The sequence below is a fragment of the Acomys russatus genome, chromosome 29, assembly GCF_903995435.1.
Source record: "Acomys russatus chromosome 29, mAcoRus1.1, whole genome shotgun sequence".
NCBI classification, from domain to species: Eukaryota; Metazoa; Chordata; class Mammalia; order Rodentia; family Muridae; genus Acomys; species Acomys russatus.
In genome coordinates, this window is record NC_067165.1 from 21,239,403 (window position 1) to 21,260,168 (window position 20,766).

At 43.6% G+C, this 20,766-nt stretch overlaps 1 protein-coding gene across 1 annotated transcript; it reads left to right on the top strand.

Annotated features, from left to right (window-relative positions):
• The first annotated feature begins 7,054 nt into the window (after nucleotides 1-7,054).
• On the top strand, nucleotides 7,055-19,712 carry Sfpq (splicing factor proline and glutamine rich). The gene is made up of 10 exons (XM_051171176.1): nucleotides 7,055-8,005; nucleotides 8,643-8,831; nucleotides 9,141-9,442; nucleotides 9,532-9,627; nucleotides 12,741-12,937; nucleotides 13,031-13,115; nucleotides 13,486-13,603; nucleotides 14,075-14,123; nucleotides 14,204-14,325; nucleotides 16,632-19,712. Exons 1-10 carry the CDS (start codon nucleotides 7,190-7,192, stop codon nucleotides 16,767-16,769), a joined length of 2,112 nt encoding a protein of 703 aa, XP_051027133.1. The 5' UTR covers nucleotides 7,055-7,189; the 3' UTR covers nucleotides 16,770-19,712.
• The last annotated feature ends 1,054 nt before the right edge of the window (nucleotides 19,713-20,766 follow it).

Genomic DNA, 20,766 nt, shown 5'->3' on the forward strand with positions numbered 1-20,766 from the left:
TGTCCCCAAGTTATAGAAAGTGGTGAGACAAAGCTGTTAACCCACCGCTTCTATTATTTAGAGAGGCCATCTAGACACTGGTTAGATCTGCTGGGAAATTTGACCCAAGCGGTGAAATCAAAGCCTTCAGAAAGGTTACTTGCTTGGAGTCTCAGTAACAACGGAGTATGCGCAGCTCCCAGTTTGCCAAGGTGAGAGAGGAAGTGACGCAGCCACTGAGACACCTAGTGGTGAGGAGCTTCACTGCACCATTAGTTCGCCAGTTGGGCCCCAGAAGGATTCAGAATGGTACCTTCCTCCCTTTGCTCCTGTTCTGTCCCCACGCCAGCTCTCTGTTAGATCAATGAAACTCCAGCAACACATACCAATACATCCAAAAATAAAAGAATGGCCCGAGGAAGGTTGAGAGAACTACAAAGTTAAATTAGCATTTGCTGACCACTGTTGTGGTTTCTCCAGCCCTCAGGGTGCAGTTGAAGATGCAAATTTAGTTAATTGAATTCATATTCCTTGGGAAGCAAAACTGTGCTTCGTCAATCCTATTACCTCCATCCCCGCCCTTCTAGGCCTCATAAAAACTCAACCCAGAGGATAATTATAACTTTCATGTGTTATAATTACGGTGTTTGAGTGGTAAGATACCTGCATTCAGAAAGTTACAAGATGAGTATTGTTTTACGTGCCACTCAAGCACCATAATTCACTACATATTTCAAAACTGCATTATTTATTTATTTATGGCTGGCTCAGCCGTTAAAGGCTAGGTTCACAACCAAAAATATTTATTTATTTATTTTGTTTTCTGAGAGTTTCTCTGTGTAATAGACCTGACTGTCCTGGAACTTGCTCTGTGAATCAGGCTGGCCTCAAACTCACAGAGATGCTCCTACCTTTGCCTCCCGAGCACTCAGATCAAAGGTATGCACCACCACCAGATTATGTTTAATATCTGAAATTAATCATTAATATTTGGGGACATCTTTCAATTATTCTAGTACATACTGAGGATATTACCACTGGGCTCTGTGCTTTGGTGGTTTAAAGAGAAGTATGGTTGGGTGGTGGTGGTGCACGCTTTAATCCCAGCACTTGGGAGGCAGAGGTAGGCAGATTGCTAGGAGTTCGAGGCCAGCCTGGTCTACAAAGCGAGTCCAGGACAGTCAAGGCTACACAGAGAGACCCTGTCTTGAAAAAACAAAAAACAAAAAAAAAAAAAATAAAAGAGAAGTGTGGAGTGGGCACAGTTGGGTCATACCTATAATTCTAGCTCTCAAGAGGGCCTGCCAAAGGTTAAAGGCAGCCTGGTTTGCAGAGAGCCCTGTCACAAAAATACAAAGCAATTGGGCCAGAGAAATAGCTGAGAGTTGGGGTGCCTGCCATCCAGCCTGACCACCTGAGGTCAGTTTCTCTAGAACCCCTGTGGCAGAAGAAGAGAACTGACTCCCACAGTTGCCCCCTGACCTCCATAAAGCATCACACACACACACACACACACACACACACACACACACACAGAAAAGAAAAAAGAAAGAAGCTTAGACACTGACCTCATAGTAAAAAATATAGTATTGATTTTAAATCAGTTTTTTTTTTTTTTTTGACATAGTTTCTCTGTGTAGCCTTGGCTGTCCTAGGCTCGCTTTGTAGACCAGGCTGGCTTCGAACTCACCGCAATCCACCTGCCTCTACCTCCCGAGTGCTGGGATTAAAGGCGTGCTCCACCAAGCCCCGCTGCTTCTAAATTGTTAATGTGAGTGATTACTGTAAGAACTAAATGAGTAAGTCATATGCCCATAATCCCAGCACTTGGAAGACAAAGGCAAGAGGCTGGTGGCTATGACACACTGTGCCCACTCTTCCTTTGGTGCTGTGTGTTTGTGTACAACACTTGGAACATCTGGAGGAGTGGACCATATCAGGAAGAGTAGGAAGAAGGAAAGGCTTGAATGTCTCGAGGGGAAGAAGTCATCTGACTTCGTGCAGGGCAGACCTGGCCAGTACACACCCATGAACTGTTTGGGTGTCTTCATGGTCTTTTTTTTTTTTGGTTTTTCGAGACAGGGTTTCTCTGTGTAGCCTTGGTCATCCTGGACTCACTTTGTAGACCAGGCTGGCCTCGAACTCACAGCGATCCGCCTGCCTCTGCCTCCCGAGTGCTGGGATTAAAGGCATGTGCCACCACGCCCGGCTGTCTTCATGGTCTTTGAGGCAGTCCACAATCATGCTGTTGTGGCAGCTTTCCTTGTAGGCTGGTGGTCCTACTCTCTGATGCTGGGCTGGGCTTTCTGGAACACAGGCCTAGACAAGGTCTCTAAGATGTCACCGCCCCCACTGCTTTTCCAGGACATATTAGCAGAAATGCAGTTATATCCAATAGCCGATAATAATGTTGAGTGAATCTGGGTGTAGTCTGCTTTCCAATTGCTTTGTCTCTCATTTTTCAGGGTTACCCAGCCTTGCTGAGACCTACGTGGCAGGCATAATAGTTCTGACTTGGTAGAATAAAGATTTTTGTTTTTGAGACAGGATCTCAAAGATATAGCCTAGGCTGCTCTTGAGTATATCATCTACATAAGAATCACCTTAAACTTTAAATCTTTCTGCAGCCACTTCCAAGTGCTGGGAACCCATGCTAGTGCTTTTTGTTTATTTGTTTTATTTCTGATTTCTTTCTTTGTTTTTTGTTTCTTTGTTTTTTGAGACAGGGTCTCTCTGTGTTAGCCTTGGCTGTCCTGGACTCACTTTGTAGACCATTCTGGCCTCGAATTCACTGCAGTCTGCCTGCCTCTGCCTCCCGAGTGCTGAGACTAAAGGTGTGCACCACCATGCCCGGCTTCTTTCTTTAAACATTTATTTTATGTATAAGTGTTCTATCTGCATGTACACGTGTACACCAGAAGAGGGCATCAGATCCCAGTATAGATAGTTGTGAGCCACCATGTGGTTGCTGGGAATTGAACTCAGGATCATCGGAAGAGCAGACAGTGCTCTTAACCACTGAGCCATCTCTCCAGGCCTTTTTCTGTCCCCTCCCAATGCCCCCAACCCCCATGAGACAGGGTTTCTCTTATAGTCCTGGCTGGCCTCGAACTCACAGACATCTGCCTGCTTCTGCCTCTCAAGTGCTGGGATTACAGGTGTGAGCCACCATGCCCTGCTTTAAAAAAAAAAAAAAAAAAAAGATTTTCTTTATTTTATCTATGAGTGCTTTATCTGCATATGCACTTGTCTGCCAGAAAAAGATATTAGATTCTAGTATAGAGGGGACTGTGAGCCACCATGTGGTCGCTGGGAATTGAACTTAGGAGCTCTGCAAAGGCAGACAGTGCTCTTAACCGCTGAGCCATCTCTCCAGTCCTGACAATGTCTTCTTAAATGTATTACAAGGCTGGGCTTGGTGGCACATGCCTTTAATCCCAGCAACTGGGAGGCAGAGGCAGGGTGGGGGCGTGGAGGTAGTGGGGTGGGGTGGGTTGCAGTGGTGGTGTTGCTGTGAGTTCAAGGCCAGCTCGGGCTACAAAGAGAATTTCAAGATAGCCAGAGCTATCAAAAAACAAAACAAAACCAACCAAACAAAAAAAGATTACTGATTAGACTTTCGTAACTAAACATCCTTTGTCTTCTAAGATATAACACTTGGGTGACTTTAGAGTTCCTGTGTTTATGTTTGTTTTGAGACAGGGTTTCTCTTTGTATCCCGGCTGTCCTGGCTAGTTGTCTCATTTTGTTTTGTGTTCGTGCATGTAAAAAGTAAAACAACAAAACAAAGTAGTATTTAACGTGACAACTTCAGGATCTTTGAAAGAAAGGGGCCTTTTTTGAATCATTGTATTAGGTTAGTGTGTAGTAGTAGAAAACAAAAAATTGTTTGTAGTCAATCATAATATCTAAATAGAGGAAGCGAATTCTTTTTGTTTTGTTCGTTTTGCTTTTCGAGACAGGGTTTCTCTATGTTATCTTGGCCATCCTGGACTCACTTTGCAGACCAGGCTGGCCTGGAACTCACAGCGATCCCCCTGCCTCTGCCTCCCGAGTGCTGGGATTAAAGGCGGTGCACCACCACGCCCAGCTTGCAAATTCTTAATCTAAGAATTCAAAGCCAGGTGTGGTAGCGCTCACAGCTTTAATCCCAGCACTACGGAGGCAGAGGCAGGTGGATCTCTGTGAGAGGCCAGCCTGGTCTACAGAGTAAGCTCCTGCACAGCAAGGGTTATCTTTAGAGACCGTGTCTCAAGAATAAAGAAGAGAGATAATAGCTGGGTGGGGCACTAAAGGATATAGCTAGTGGTTATCAAGGAAGCTAAAGGGGCGGCCATGTGCCTCAGTGGTAGAGCAGTTGCCTACCTCGGCTTCCAAGGTATGAGGAAGACTGGGGGGTTTTTGAAATGACATTTGTTTTGTGGGAACGTGCATACATGGACATGGCAATTTGGCTTGCAGGAGTTGGTTCTCTCCTTTCACCATGTAAGTCTGAGTGACGGAACTTAAAATCATCAAGCTTGGTAGAAGGAACCTGTATCTGATGAACCAACCATCTTGCTGGCACCACACTGATGGGTTTGGGGAATTTGAAGGAAAGGGGATGCTGCCAATTGGTTGTTTGTTGTTGTTGTTTGTTTGTTTGTTTTTTTTTTTTGAGGCAGGGTTTCTCTGTGTAGCCTTGGCTGTCCTGGACTCACTATATAGATCAGGCTGGCCTCAAACTCACAGCAATCTGCCTGCCTCTGCCTCCCAAGTGCTGGGACTAAAGGTGTGCGCAATTATGCCTGGCTGCCAATTGGTTGTTTACACACATACTTATTGATAGCCAGATATTGTTAAAAAAACAAACAGAAACAAAACATTTGTTTTTTAAAAGATTTATTTATTTTATGTATATGAATGCTCTGTTTTTCATGCACACCAGAAGAGGGATTCAGATTCTATTGCATATGTTTGTGAGCTACCATGTGGTTGCTGGGAATTGAACTCAGGACCTCTGGAAGAGCAGTCAGTACTCTCAACTGAGCTATTTCTCCAGCTCCCAGAATATTAGTTTTTGTTTTTTGTGGGCTGAGGGTTCAATCGTGGGTCTCAAGCAGGCTAGGCAAGCACTAGCCTACTGAGTTATGTCCTCAACCCTGCACAAAACTTTCTTTCAACAATGTCTCACTATGTAGCTCTTGCTGGCCTGGAACTCATTGTAGACCACGCTGGGTTTGGAGCACCTCCTTTTTTTTTTTTTTTTTAAAGATTCATTTATTATGTATACAATACTCTGCCTGCATTATGCATGCAGGCCAGAAGAGGGCATCAGATCACATTATAGATGGTTGTGAGCCACCATGTGGTTGCTGGGAATTGAACTCAGGACCTCTCGAAGAACAGTCAGTGCTCTTAACCTCTGAGCCATCTCTCCAGCCTGAGAAAGTCTGTCTTGAAAAACCAAAAATAGCTTTCTTTTGGTAATGACCTCCCTATGAGAACATGCCTCTTGCAAAGGACTTCCTTCATCCCTCTTCAGAAGAGGAGAAGAGGAAACAAAGGGAAAAGCGCCTGGTGCAAAGCCCCAGCGCCTACTTTATGGATGTGATATGCCCAGGATGCTGAAAAATCACCATGGTCAGGCGCCCGGCGTGGTGGCATATGCCTTTAATCCCAGTACTCGGAAGGCATAGGCAGGCGGATTGCTGTGAGTTCCAGGCCAGCCTGGTCTACAAAGCGTGCTGAGGACAGTCAAGGCTAAACAGAGAAACCCTGCCTTAAACAAACAAACAAACAAACAAACAAACAAAAGCTGACAGAAGCCTGGTCTACAATGGGAGTACAGGACAGCCAGAGCTTGTTACACAGAAAAACCCTTATGTTTCCCTCCTGAAAAAACAACAAACACCCATAAATTGTATCTGTAACTTGTTACTTATTGTATACATACATGCAGTCACATCTGCTTCTTCTTACTCTGACAAACTGAGCCTTCTGCAGGTCAGGCAAGCCTTAATACCAAAGGCTATGTAGCTAAGCGCGCTAACCAACGGCCGTTTTCGTACTGGACAGATGTATTCCCTGAAGCCTGACAGCACATAGTATGGTATTACAACAGACTTTTGTTATAGGCTATTTTTGCTTTTTCCTTTTTCTTAAATTTTTATTTAGTTATTTAGGTTTTCCAAAACAGGGTTTCTCTGTGTAGCCCTGGCTGTCCTGAATTCACTTTGTAGACCAGGCTGGCCTCAAACTCACAGTGATCTGTCTGCCTCTGCCTCTTGAGTGCTGAGATTAACGGCATATGCCACCACGCCTGGCTGTTTATTTTTGAAACAGGGTTTCTCTATGTAGCCCTGAGTGTGTCCTGGAACTCACCAGGCTGGCCTTGAACCTGGAGTCCACCAGATTTTTGCCTCCTCAGTGCTGGGATAGTGTGTGCCACCACCGCCCGGCCTTAATTTTTTTTGGGGGGGGGCGGGGGTGAGAACATTTCATGTAGCCCAAGCTCACTTCGAACTCAATGTAATTGATAATGTAGGGATAAACTTGCACTCCTGACTAGTCTGCTTCCAGCTCCCAAGAAATAAGCTCACATGTGTTTGCCACACTGCTGGCTTCCGATGGGGTCTTAATAAAAACTAAATCGTTGTGCTTAAACTCTGAGATTTTTTTTTCCCCTAACTACACTGGCCTGGCACCAAGAAGTGTTAGATAGTAGACGCTCAGTTTATAACTTTGAACAAGTGAACTTGTTTTTTTTTTTGGGGGGGGGGACAAGAATAGCGGATTGCCACTAGAGGAAGACAAGAAAGAAAAGAGGCTTTCCCTGCTATCAGGGAGCTGATAGGGCCCTGGATATTTGATTTCACCGGAAAGTTGCAGGGCATGCCCATTCAAAATCCTCCCAACAAATAACAACGGCGTATAGACAATTCTTTACCCGTTCATAGGTCAAATGGAAACTTCAGCCCTCCCTACCTCCCGCCTCTCACTAGGGAGCCAATAGGAAATATTTAGGTTTCATCATCAAATACTGTACTTGCTATTGGCTGCTCGAGCTGCCAATCTAGGGAAGGAGGGCCTGGCAGAACTGGCCTATTTAAGAAGAAGACAAAGGCGGCACGCAGCTTGTGCCGTCCGCCATTTTGTGCGAAGCAAAGTGGCATCCACGTTCCCCGAGCGTCTTCTTCGCTTCTGCCTCGACCGCCCCTTGACCATAGACATGTCTCGGGATCGGTTCCGGAGTCGCGGCGGTGGCGGTGGCGGCTTCCACCGGCGTGGAGGAGGCGGTGGCCGAGGCGGCCTCCATGACTTCCGCTCTCCGCCGCCTGGCATGGGCCTCAACCAGAATCGCGGGCCCATGGGCCCGGGCCCTGGCGGCCCGAAGCCACCGCTCCCGCCTCCTCCGCCGCACCAGCAGCAGCAGCAGCCTCCGCCGCCGCAGCAGCAGCCCCCGCCGCAGCAGCAGCCTCCGCCGCACCAGCAGCCGCCGCCGCACCAGCCGTCCCATCAGCAACCCCCGCCTCCGCCGCAGGACTCGCCCAAGCCCGTCGTCCCTCAAGGCCCCGGCTCCACGCCGGGAGTGAGCAGCGCGCCGCCTCCGGCCACTTCGGCCCCGCCTGCCAATCCCCCGAGCACTGGCGCCCCGCCCGGCCCGGGTCCTACCCCGACCCCGCCGCCCGCAGTCCCCTCCACCGCCCCCGGACCGCCTCCGCCCTCGACGCCGAGCAGCGGGGTCTCGACAACCCCGCCACAGACCGCTGGCCCTCCGCCTCCTCCCGCCGGCGGCGCCGGTCCCGGTCCTAAACAAGGCCCGGGCCCTGGCGGTCCGAAAGGAGGCAAGATGCCTGGTGGGCCTAAGCCCGGTGGTGGCCCGGGCATGGGCGCTCCCGGTGGCCACCCGAAGCCACCGCACCGAGGTGGCGGGGAGCCCCGCGGGGGCCGCCAGCACCACCCGCCCTACCACCAGCAGCATCACCAGGGGCCCCCTCCCGGCGGGCCGGGAGCCCGCACGGAAGAAAAGATATCCGACTCGGAGGTGAGTAGTTGTTCCACGGGCGAGCTGCTGCGTCCGTTTTCCTAAGATGGCGGCGCTCCCCTACCCTCGGCGTCTTTTTTTTTTTTTTTCTTCCTCCACCCACCCCGCGGCAGCGCAGGCACCATTTTGTCGCTAGCCGGAAGCCGGCCTGCGCATGCTCGCGAAGGCGGGGCGGAGCGCTGTGGGTCTTGGAGTCCGCTTAGGGGTTGGCTTCCAGCGGGAGGGCTCGGCTCGTTGGGAGGACACCCTGTCCGCTGTTGCTGTGCACAGCTGTAGCCCAATGGCAGTCCCTTGGGACCCAAGTAGTGTAAATCAGAGGCCCTAGGTGCTGTAGGAGAAAACAGGCTAGCTTAGTGGCGTCCTCGTTTGGTCCATTTAGATAAATCTGTTGAAGTCAGGATGTTGTATTGATCGGCGTTTGTTAATGAAGGCGGATGTGTTTCACAGCATTTTATCTGATCTCTGATCTTCTTTCTAATATTAGAGTTAGAGATCTTGTTAGATGCCCAAATACGGTACAGCCTGGTTGTATTGGTATGGAAAGAAAAAAAGTCGTTACTAAAGGCATATGCATATTTGGGCCAACCACATCTTTTCCTTGCTTTGTCTGGTGTCTGATTTCCGGTTTTTACAATAGGGGTTTAAGGCCAATTTGTCTCTCTTGCGGAGGCCTGGAGAAAAAACTTATACACAGCGCTGTCGACTGTTTGTGGGGAATCTACCTGCTGATATCACAGAGGATGAATTCAAAAGACTGTTTGCTAAATACGGAGAACCTGGTGAAGTTTTTATCAACAAAGGCAAAGGATTCGGTTTTATTAAACTTGTGAGTGTATTTTTTTAATTTATTTTTATATACATAACAGTTTTGGGTTTTGTTTTTCCCCCTTCTGTAAAGATTTGAAGGTGTGGTTTTAAATGGGAAGAATTAATTGGCCTTGAAGTTTTTCATCCTTGATACGAATCAGCATAGTGTTTATTGGGGCAGATCTTCAGGCCGAGGGATGTCGGGATGTGGAGAGGAGTTGGTGAAGACGACAAAGCCTGAGTTGAGTTATAGGAACAGGACTGGGTGTGAGAAATTGAACATTAGCCAGTTCGGGAATTGTTTAAAAAATGTTTCTAATATTTCCAGGAATCTCGAGCATTGGCTGAAATCGCCAAAGCTGAACTTGATGATACCCCCATGAGAGGTAGACAGCTTCGGGTTCGCTTTGCCACACATGCTGCAGCCCTTTCTGTCCGGAATCTTTCACCCTATGTTTCCAATGAACTGCTGGAAGAGGCCTTTAGCCAGTTTGGTCCTATTGAAAGGGCTGTTGTAATTGTCGATGATCGCGGAAGATCTACTGGGAAAGGGATTGTTGAATTTGCTTCTAAGCCAGCAGCAAGAAAAGCATTTGAAAGATGCAGTGAAGGTGTTTTTCTCCTGACAACGTAAGTTGTCTTTTGTTTATACTAAGTTTTTTGTAATTTTGAGGGCTAGTTGCAGTAAAGTTAAGATGAGGAATCCTTTCTGTTACTAGGACACCTCGTCCAGTCATTGTGGAACCACTTGAACAGTTAGATGATGAAGACGGTCTTCCTGAAAAACTGGCCCAGAAGAATCCAATGTATCAAAAGTAAGGCTAAGCTTTTTGATGCTCTAAAAGAGAAGTTAGGAGCGGGGCAGTGGTGGCGCACGCCTTTAATCCCAGCACTTGGGGGACAGGCAGGCGGATCACTGTGAGTTCAAGGCTAGCCTGGTCTACAGTGAGTCCAGGACAGCCAAGGCTACACAGAGAAACCCTGTCTCAAAAAACAAAAAAATAAAAATAAAAGAGAAGTTAGCAATTTTCTAATTCTGCTTAGAACTTTTAAATATTTTAAGTTACCAGCCGGGCGTGGTGGCGCACGCCTTTAATCCCAGCACTCGGGAGGCAGAGGCAGGCGGATCGCTGTGAGTTCGAGGCCAGCCTGGTCTACAAAGTGAGTCCAGGATGGCCAAGGCTACACAGAGAAACCCTGTCTCGAAAAAACCAAAAAAAAAAAAAAAAAAAAAAAAAAAAAAAATATTTTAAGTTACCACATGCAGACCTGCAGGTCAGAAGAGTGCATCAGATTACATTATAGATGCTTGTGAGCCACCATGTGGTTGCTGGGAATTGAACTCTGGAAGAGCAGTGAGTGTCCTTAACTGCTGAACCATCTCTCTAGCCCTAAACTTAAGAATTTTTTTTAATGTATCTGGTTGGTCTGTTATGTATGCCAGGCTGATCAAAATTTGTGAAGACCTCCTGATAACTGTTTCCCAAGTGCTGGCATCATCGGTGTGAACCATCAAGTCAAAGTCTAATGTATTTGACAATGTTGCTTGAATATGCTTATACAAATCTGGCTCAGATGGAATTTTGTTTTGTTTAGTTAGGTTTCTTTTACCTCTTTCTTTCTTTGCTTTCTTTTTGAGAAGATGATTTTTCACACACCTTAGTCCCAGCACTCAGGGAGACAGAGGCAGACGGGTCTCTTTAGTTTTAGGCCAGCCTGGTTTACAAAGTCCTGGACAGCCTGGGTTTTTGTTACACTGAGAAACCCTGTCTTGAAAAACCGTGGTGGTGGTGGTGGTGGGAGAGAAGACAGGTTTCTCTGAAGCCCTGGATGTCCTGGGACTTGCTTTGTAAACCAGACTGGCCTCAGATCTGTCTCCCAGAGTGCTGGGACTAAAAAGCATGCACTAGCACCTTTGCCTTCAGTCAGAACTTGAAGCTGTTGGGTTAAGTACATTCACATGTGATTCAGATACGGGCTTAAGTTGCATGAGACCTGCTCCATATTGGTGGATAAGCCTGGATAAGGAATTTGGCCATAGGAAAGGGGTAAGGCAGTGTTTCTGACCTCTTCTCATTTTTATTCTCTATTTTTTATCAAAGCAAGGTTACTCTGCCTAGCCCTGGCTGTCCCAGGACCCTATAGACCAGGGTGGCCTGCTCCTGCCTGCCTGCCTGCCTCTCCTTCTCTTTGTTCCCTGGTTTAGATACAGGATCTCACTGTAGACTACTACATCACCATGCTTTCTTGGCTCCTTGCTTTATTTTTATATCATTGCTCCTTGATTTAATACAATTTATGTACATATGCATTTGTACAGGAGGAAAGTTCACAGCAGCCAGGGCTACACACTGAACCTTGTATCAAAAATGGGAGGGGTTGTTATAAAGAAGATGGTATTAGACTAAGCAAAGGGTCCAGGGGAGTGAGAGGGAGTTAAGAAATGTTGACAGAAATCTTTTAACCAATGTCAGCAAAGTGTGATTTAGTTTTTAATGTGTGTGGGTGTTTATTTGTCTGGTTTTTAAATTTTATTTATTTATTTATTTTATTTGGTTTTTTGAGACAGGGTCTATATCTGTGTAGCCTTGGCTGTCCTGGACTCACTTTGTAGACCAGGCTGGCCTCAAACTCACAGCGATCCTCCTGCCTCTGCCTCCCAGCTGTTGTGTGGGTGTTTAATGTGCATGTATATGTCTGTGCACTGTGTGCGCCTGGTTTTCAAGGAGGCAAGAAGAAGGCGTTATATCCTCCTCTTAAAAGTTGCCTTGTGGGTGCTGGGACACAAACCTGGGTGCTGAGCCATCTCTCCAGCTCCTTTCACTCTATATCATTCTTGATTTTGCTCTATTTTATGTCATTTCTGTTTCTTGTCTTTTTGTTGTTGCTTTCTTTTTTTTTTTTTTTTCCCTCAACAGGGTTTCTCTTGTGTTGTCTTGGCTGCCCTGGTCTTGCTTTGTGGACTAGGTGATCCACCTGCCTCTGTCTTCCAAGTCCCTGGATTAAAGGGATTAGCCACTATACTGGGTTTAAGATTTTTACTTTGGCTGGGTGGTGGTGGTGCATGCTTTAAAAAAAATTTTTTTTAATTAATTAATTACTTATTTTGGTTTTTCTTTTTTTTTTTTTTTTTTTTTTTTTTTTTTTTTTTTTTTTTTTAAAGATTTATTTATTATGTATACAGTGTTGTCTGCTTGTAGGCCAGAAGAAGGTATCAGGTTACGTTATAGATGGTTGTGACCCACCATGTGGTTGCTGGGAATTGAACTCAGGACCTTTGGAAGAGCAGGCGGCGCTCTTAACCACTGAGCCATCTCTCCAGCCCTTATTTTGGTTTTTCAAGACGAGGTTTCTCTGCAGCCTTGGTTGTCCTAGACTCACTTTTGTAGACCAGGCTGGCCTCGAACTCACAGCGATCCGTCGGCCTCCCAAGTGCTGGGATTAAAGGCATGCGCTTTTAATCCCAGCACTCTAAAAAAGCAATGACTGATTCTGCCCCCTTTCAGCGCTCAGTCTCACAGGAGCTGCTGGTTAACCATTATGAGGTTGCTTCTCTCCGTTACAGGGAGCAGTGGTCCAGTTCAGATGAAGGATGCCATCATAGAGAGCCTTGGATTCCTGGTGTTAGAGACACATCCAGCAGCTCTGACCTGCTTTCCAGGGCTACTACATCTTGGTTTCTTCCTTCCCTATAACAGCCAGAAAATGGGGAGGCAGAAGCAGGCAGATAGATCGCTGTGAGTTCTAGGCCAGCTTGGACTACAAAGCGAGTCCAGGACAGCCAAGGAAGGCTACACAGAGAAACCCTGTCTTGAAAAACAAAAACAAACAGAAAAAAGATTTTTGATTTTTTTTTTTTTTTTTTTTAGGAATTATGGTAAATACTACATTCTCAAAAGTGGCTTCTGTATACATTTTGTGTTGTCAGGGAGAGAGAAACACCACCTCGCTTTGCCCAGCATGGCACATTTGAATATGAATATTCTCAACGATGGAAGTCCTTGGATGAAATGGAAAAACAGCAAAGGGAACAAGTTGAAAAAAACATGAAGGATGCAAAAGACAAATTGGAAAGTGAAATGGAAGATGCCTATCATGAGCATCAAGCAAATCTTTTGCGTCAAGGTATAAAGGCCTCAGAATTTTACAAATAAGGATCAGTTGGCATTTTAGAGTGGCCAGAGCCTCATTAATTTCCAAATAATTTCCAATGTTTAGATCTGATGAGGCGCCAGGAAGAATTAAGGCGCATGGAGGAACTTCACAGTCAAGAAATGCAAAAACGTAAAGAAATGCAATTGAGGTATGGTGTCACGTCCAGCCTTCCCTTCTGTGTGCTCTAATGTGTTGTTTGGACTTGCAGACAAGATGCACCAAGCTCAAATTTGTATTAGAAAAGCTTATTCTCTTTGTCAGAATCCTGCTATGGCTAGAGTTCTAGACTATGGACTACACTTTCTAAAATGCACAGACAAACCACTACTAGCCCTTTTCAAGTGCGTTTTTTTTTCTGAAGCAGGTGGTGCGGTGTGGCACTAGCTGGGGATGGTTTCCTTCTGCCTCCTGAAGTGTACTTACGGTTCAAAGGCAGCAGTCGCCACACTTGGCTTCTTAGGTATAAATTTTAAAGGTAGGGATGACATTTGGTTTATGTGCCTGAAAAATATTTGTAGGCAAGAGGAGGAACGACGTAGAAGAGAGGAAGAGATGATGCTTCGCCAGCGTGAGATGGAAGAACAAATGAGACGCCAACGAGAAGAAAGTTACAGCAGGATGGGCTACATGGACCCAGTGAGTTTTGTGGTTTAACTGTCGTTGTCTGAGTGCTCTCTAGGTACTGACTAGCAGGGCATAAAATTACACCTTGTAAAGGCAGCTATTTTTCTCCTGTGTGCAGACTGCTGGTTACCATAACCAGATCACACTGGATTAAATTTTATGGAGGTTTTTGTTTATTTGCTTGCTTGATTTTAATAGTCTAACCAGTTTTCAGAACACTGAATACCACAACCAAGTAGAAAATCATGCATTTGGAGCTTTAAATTGTTCTTGTGGTTTTTGAGGCAAAATTTTTGCTAAGTAGCTCTGGCTGGCCTGGGATTCTCTGTTGGTTTCAAACAGAGATCAACCTGACTACTTCCCAAGTGCTACAGTTAGAAGTGTGTTCCACGAATCCTGGATAAAGTTTTTTGTGTTGAAAATTTTCTTTCTACTTGTAGGTTTCACATACAAGTAAGATTTTCTTTGTGCTTTTCCCCCCAGAGAGAGAGAGACATGAGAATGGGTGGTGGCGGAACGATGAACATGGGAGGTGAGTCAGAGCCTCCCACTAAAGGGGTCAGCACACAGCAGGGCGCTCTGCAGGTTGTGACCGCTCTCTTTGTTTCCTAGATCCCTATGGGTCAGGAGGCCAGAAATTTCCACCTCTAGGTGGTGGTGGTGGCATAGGTTATGAAGCTAACCCTGGAGTTCCACCAGCAACCATGAGTGGTTCCATGATGGGAAGCGACATGGTAATGTACCCTGTGGGGCATAGTACAAAGGAAATTCTAAACTTCACAACTGGAGTGTATATTTTTCCTCTCTCTTTCTCTCTTTTTTTCAAGTAGCCAACTGGACTTTTAGTTCCCCCATCGTGCAAATACATATAATACCGAGGACTACTTTGGCAATGTAGAGCTATGTGTGGTAACCTACCAGATAATGGTTGCCAACAAGGAGTCAATGCTGTCTACATGTGGAGTTTGGCATTAAGTAGATAGGAATTTTCCATGTTATTATTGTCTTGTGCACTTTTGAACCTCCAGTGCATGGCAAATCCAAATTTTAGAAGTTAGATAATTTTACATGGTTTTCTGCATTCAAGTGAGAAATGGCACAGTGCCATTCTTTGAGCTGGTATTTGCCATAAATAGGAATCAGACTTGAGGTTTGTAGTCTTAGCATGTCAGAGTGACAGGTAGGACTTTGTGGTTTCTATTTCGAGCTCAAGAATAGGGGAACTGCTAGTGTTTTGACTCGTCGTTTCCCACCCGTTGGGTCTCTCTGTAGGTACATCTAAAAAAGCTGATGTTTCTACTTTGCTACGGGGTAGCAAAAATCAATAATTTAAGCATACTGATGGTGTGCATTTGTTCTGAATCCCTTGATGGAATCCTGTTTATTTCTATGGAGATAGCCAGTCAGGTGTTTTCAAATAGTGAATTTTGTTATGAGTGGTTGCAGTAGGGTAGGACTTTCTGATCCTTAGGATCTGCATTTTGGTGGGAATAGGTTTTCGTAGCTAAATTGCATCTAAACAATTTACCTGCAGGCTTTTGTCTCAAAAGAGCTGCATTTTATTTATTTCTAAGCTCAGGATTTATTGTATAAATAGAAATTGAAGGCTTTAGTGTGAGACATTTAAAATCTGCCTAAGGCTTCTCGAGAATTAGTTGTTAGCATTATTAGTGCTTGGATGTAGTGCTGTTAAGTTTCTTCAAATTGAACTTAAAAATTAACTCTTTGGACCTAAGTACTTTCCAAAAGGCACAAAGTGTATATATCAAATTTGTTAACTAGTTTAACATATGTTTAGTTTAGGTTCTATGGCTAGACCTAGGTTTATACATTTAAGACCTCCTGGGTTCTTAGATATTGTAATATAACTCAGAGGCCTCCAAAATTTTCTTTTTGCTCTTTCATAGAACCCATAGACCTGAAGATTTTAAGAAGGAACAATTGATGAAAGTAGTCTGTTAAGTAGTTCTACAGTGTTTTGTTTTTTGTTTAAAGTTGAGATTGTAGGAGTAGTTAAAGCCTGGTGCCATCTTTATTTTTATTTATATACTTTGAGTAATTACCATTTTGAGAAGAATTTTAAATGGAATGCCTGTAGAGTTTGGCTGTTAGGATGTATGGGTTTCATTTTACTTTGTGTTTTAAAGTCAAAGTACCTAAAAGTAGATGACTTGGTTAAGTCACTCACTGCTTTATCGCAGTCATTTTAGCTTGGTGATAGGCTGATTTGGGAGATAGCTGAAACATGGAATCCTAACAAAGTGACTCAGTGCACTTTCCAAAACTAGGAACAAGCTGGACTTTGAAATAGGTGGGCTGTATGTTGTGTATGTAACAATGCAGAAAACATACTGTGCATGTAAGTGTCTCTGGTTAGAGTGATGGCTCTGAAGTGTGGTGTGCCTGTGAGACGACAAAACCAGTTCTCGATCAAGTTACTGTGCCGGTTAAGTAAAAATTCTTAGGTTTTTGTGCTTTTTCTTTTTTGTAGTCTGGTAGCATTTTATTAAGCTTCATTCCAACCTTTTAAGATTTCTGCAACTTTGCAGATATGTCTTAAGATCTTGAAAAGCACAAGGTTTCTTAAGCAGCACATGCCACTAACTGGTGAGTAGGCCTTTGTCCCTTCGTTGAGTGAGTTGCCTTTGTCTGATTGGGCTTGTTAGGCTTGGAGATCACATCTGTTCATACCTGGACAAGTTTTTTTCAGTGGATTAATCTGATGTGAATTGCTTAGAACTCATTTTGGAATGGGTTTTCACATCTGCACTAATTCTTAAATTTTTTAGCACTACAGGGAAGATCTATTCTTTGAAACAGGTGTATGAGAATGGCTCAAGTGGGAACATACCACAAGGCATGTATTACCGTAAACTAATTTTCAAATTACCCTTTTTTCCTTTCTATGTTCCCGGTACCTGTGGATCGACTCATTGGTGATTGTATCGACGAACGTTGACTACGGAACCTTCTAAAATATTTACTTAACACACATGGACATCAACTACATTTAATGAACTGTTAATTACTGTTGCAATAGCGTACTGAGCGCTTTGGGCAGGGAGGTGCGGGGCCTGTGGGTGGACAGGGTCCTAGAGGAATGGGGCCTGGAACTCCAGCAGGATATGGTAGAGGGAGAGAAGAGTATGAAGGGCCAAATAAAAAACCCCGATTTTAGATATTTAGGCTTTCATTCCAGTTTGGTTTTGTCTTTTCTTGTTTAGATACCACTTTTAAATTCTTGCATTTTAGTAAGAAAGCTACCTTTTTATGGATGTTAGCAGTTTATTGACCTGATATTTGTAAATGGTCTGTTTGGGCAGGTAAAATTATGTAACGCAGTGTTTGAAACAGGAGAAAATTTCTTTTTATTTACTTTTTTTTTTTAACTGTATAATGTTTCTCAAGTTAATGGCAGTGTACCTTGTGCCACTGAATTTCCAAAGTGTACCATTTTTTTTACTGTGCTTCAAATAAATAGAAAAATAGTTATTCTGATCTTGAACTTTGCCATTCATGCTTCTATGCACATTAGGCTAGGCATTTTCCTTGGGAAGCATGAACTTGTGCAGGCCTTTGAGTGGCATATGCCACATCTGGGAAATGTATCTGGAGGCTGAGTATTGCATTCTGCAAATGGTGCCCCCCCCACCCTGTGTTTTAAAAAGAAATGCATATTGAAGTAGTTAGGATTTGTTTGGCATTATAGGGAACAGGCTGGTGCTAAGCATTTTTAAATGGTTATGCTAGAAAAGTTGAACTGTAAGTCTTAATTCAGGAACATGTATTAAGATAATGGAATGGGCGTAAACTACTGTTAGTGCAAGAACAGGGGGTTTGGTTAAACAGATCCCTTATGGCCCTGTCTAACTATGATCCTTTCCTCAAGCTTTTAAACATGGAAAGATCATCTTGTTGCATTTCTCCTATTGTTTTGTTTTAAACAAATCCCAAGCCCTATAAATGGCTTGTACTGAACTTTTGCATTTGAATTAAAGATTGTTAAACATGAAGCCTTTTCATGTATTACTTCAAGTGATTTAAAAGATGGGATTTAGTCTGAAGTTTTAAGCTGCAGAGTTAAGGGTTAGCTAACTATAAGGTAGGTTTAGCCTTATGTACTCTAACATACACCTCCTTCTGCTGCTTCTATTGAGCAAATCTGTAGTCCGAAAAAATCTATTGGTTCTCTTCAAGAGCTCGTGGTGACTGTTCCCATGTAGGACTGCCATATAGCCATTCTCACTATGGAGTTGACCTGTTTTATATCATTCTCTTTAACATAGTACTAAGCCTGGAGAGAGAGTGGCTTCAGTTACAGAAGTACAAATACGCTTTCCTCCCACTGTAAGCTTGGGGGTGTTCTGATGATGTCAGTTGATTGTCAACTTCATTGAATTTCCTTTCATTAGAACAAGAGACTTTCTGACTTGATAATAAAGTAGACTGTTTACTGTTGTCTGTGAGTATAATGGGAGCTTGATTTTTCTTCCCAGTGTAAATATGTTAGAGGAAAAACTTCTAACAGTACGTAATTAAATAGCTTGGCGCTGTTCTTAGTTACATTTCCATTCCAGTCTACATTTTAGAACTTTTCACTATGGAATGTCTTCATCCTTTTCACCTCTATCCTTGGTGCTGATTGGCAAAAGAAATTCTAAATCACTTGCTGAGGTTGAGTATTGTGCTTGAGTACAAAAGGAGACCTATTGTGGAAACAATTGAGTACTTCATGCATAGGAGAGGTGTAATTTAAAAAGTAAAACACTAGTGGATTATAAAAAGCATGTCATTAAATGGCTGTTTGACTGACAGGTATATGGTGTATTAAGGGGAAAGTCTCCTTAGACAATACATTCATTTTTATTCACCAGCACACTTGGAAATAGGTAGTTCTGTCATAATTATGGTGATCAGAAAGTTTTTGGCCCAAGTGAAGTTAATAATTGGTGATACATAAAAGTTTCTGTATGGAAACAAAGGCCTGGATTTGAAAGGAGCTTATTTGGTTGAATTGTATAGTAGGGACCATAATAATGAGAAGATTGAGGGGTGTTCATGGGACACCCATGGAGGGTGAATTTGAATGTGTATATGGGTGGGGGTTGGAAGGGAAGTGGGAAAATCTGCCTATAAAATTAATGTTTGAGTTTATTTTTCAGATTACATGCCTTTCTTTATAAGGGATGCTGGCACAGACCCCTAAATTAAGCATTTGGTAGTAGTATGCCTTTGAAGAATGGTGAGGGTACTTAGAGGCTCATTTCCTCAGACTGTGGCTTTTGATAGCCTTAGTGTGGGCTGTAGAGCTGCTGAACAGTGTTTAGCAGATACGGTTGCACAGTGTCAACCAACATTGACTTTGTTCATGAAACTGTACCAAAGGTTGTAAGCTACTGAGACTTTCAATAAGTCTGTGATGGTTTAGCCTATTAGTGAATTCAAATCATTTTGAGCAGTTGAACCAATAGCTAAAAGGGAAACTTAGGGTGGGAAGGGAAGATAATGGGATGTATTTTAGACATTTTCCTTTTGAAGGAAACCACTTGCCCCTATTTATTTCTTCCTTTACTTTCTCAAAAATTTTGTTTGCAGAGGACACTTGAAAATGTTCTCCTTTCAAAGTTCTCTAAAGACAATAGTATATTTAGTAGGCAAGCTATAAGCTGAACCCATTGGCATTCATTATGTGGTGAAACCATATTTTGTCCATAAGACATTAAATTCTAAGTACTTTAATACCCACCACTCTTTAGTGTTGCACCACTAATAAGGAGATGGTTTGGGAAATTGTAATGTTACACCTGTGCAATCCTTACAAGTGGCATATCATGGCAGATACAAATTTAGGTACTTGGCTTGGGCAAGCCACAGTTGTGGCGGAATGTTCTGTGGTATTCTTGGACTGGAATTGTGCACTATTAAAAGTAGTGGCCTGCTACATAACTGCGTTTAGCCAGCATTTCTGCAGTGCGTAACTGTGAGGAACGTAGTACCGCAAATGGCAATGGACATTAGGACCCGGATGTAGTATTCCTGCTTGCTCCAAGATTCTCATTGCCGACTGCATACAGGTAGGTAACAAGCAATATAATCTAACTTGGTGACTTGCTATGTGCTTTTATTCAGTGGGCATTCTGACATCACACTTCTGACAGTGAAATTACAGTGCAGCACCTAATACTTGTATGATAAGCTAGGTTACTTCAAAATACGGGTCTGGGGTTAGATCTGTAATTTGTTAGAAGAATTCAGTGTTGTTGGAGTTCTCAGAAAGAAAAAATGCAAACTTGAATCTGTGCCTTGACTCAGTTTTGTGGCTTTCTTTAGTTACGTTTGTAAATGAAAATAAAATGGAACACATCTGGTTGTTGGGGGAGGGAACCAAACCATACTTGACCTGGGGTGCTCATACATAGCACCTTGGTGAAGACTGTAGTATGTGATAATTAGTCTCCTTAGTAGCAAACCTGACCTCCCGTTGGTCACCAATGTCTTAATTTCATTATGCATTCTTGGCAATTGTTCTGCAAGTTGAGTGAATTAAGGCTAAATGACACGGGGTGGTTGAGTTTCTTTTCCTTTTTTTGTAATGTGATCAAAACTTTTCAGGTTTGGGCTTAATGGGAACACTTGTTACTAACTTGGGCTTAGATGGGAGTCTTATGAATAGTTCAGGTTATGTGGCTTGTCTAAATATGTTTATATTCTAAACTTGGGGGAAAATAGTGTGAAACACTGACTTCCTTACAGTTGAAAACGTGTTGGGAATCATTCCCCATCATAAGACACCGTCGTACATTCTGTAGAGTGAGTACATTTGTTCAGAGTAGTTCTTTGAACTTTGTTCCCTACCTTGAGGGATGTGATTAAGTTCAAAATGATCAACAATCACAGGAATACATAAGCACTTTCCTTTGTTGCTTAGGGCTTGAACTTTCTATCAACTGTTGTTCTAGACCTCAATTCAGTTTAACCTTGGTGTTTAGGTAGCATGCATGAGAAAACAGCTTCCACTCATAATGCTTTCTGCTCTATAACTGGAAAGTTTGGTCTTTTTGCATACGTGCCGCTGAAAACTTCAGGACTGTTGAGAATTTTTCTTTCACTGAATCACGAAAAATGGCTTGCTCTCTTGGTCAGGCAAGTCAGATGGTGGGGCAGATTGTATTTTA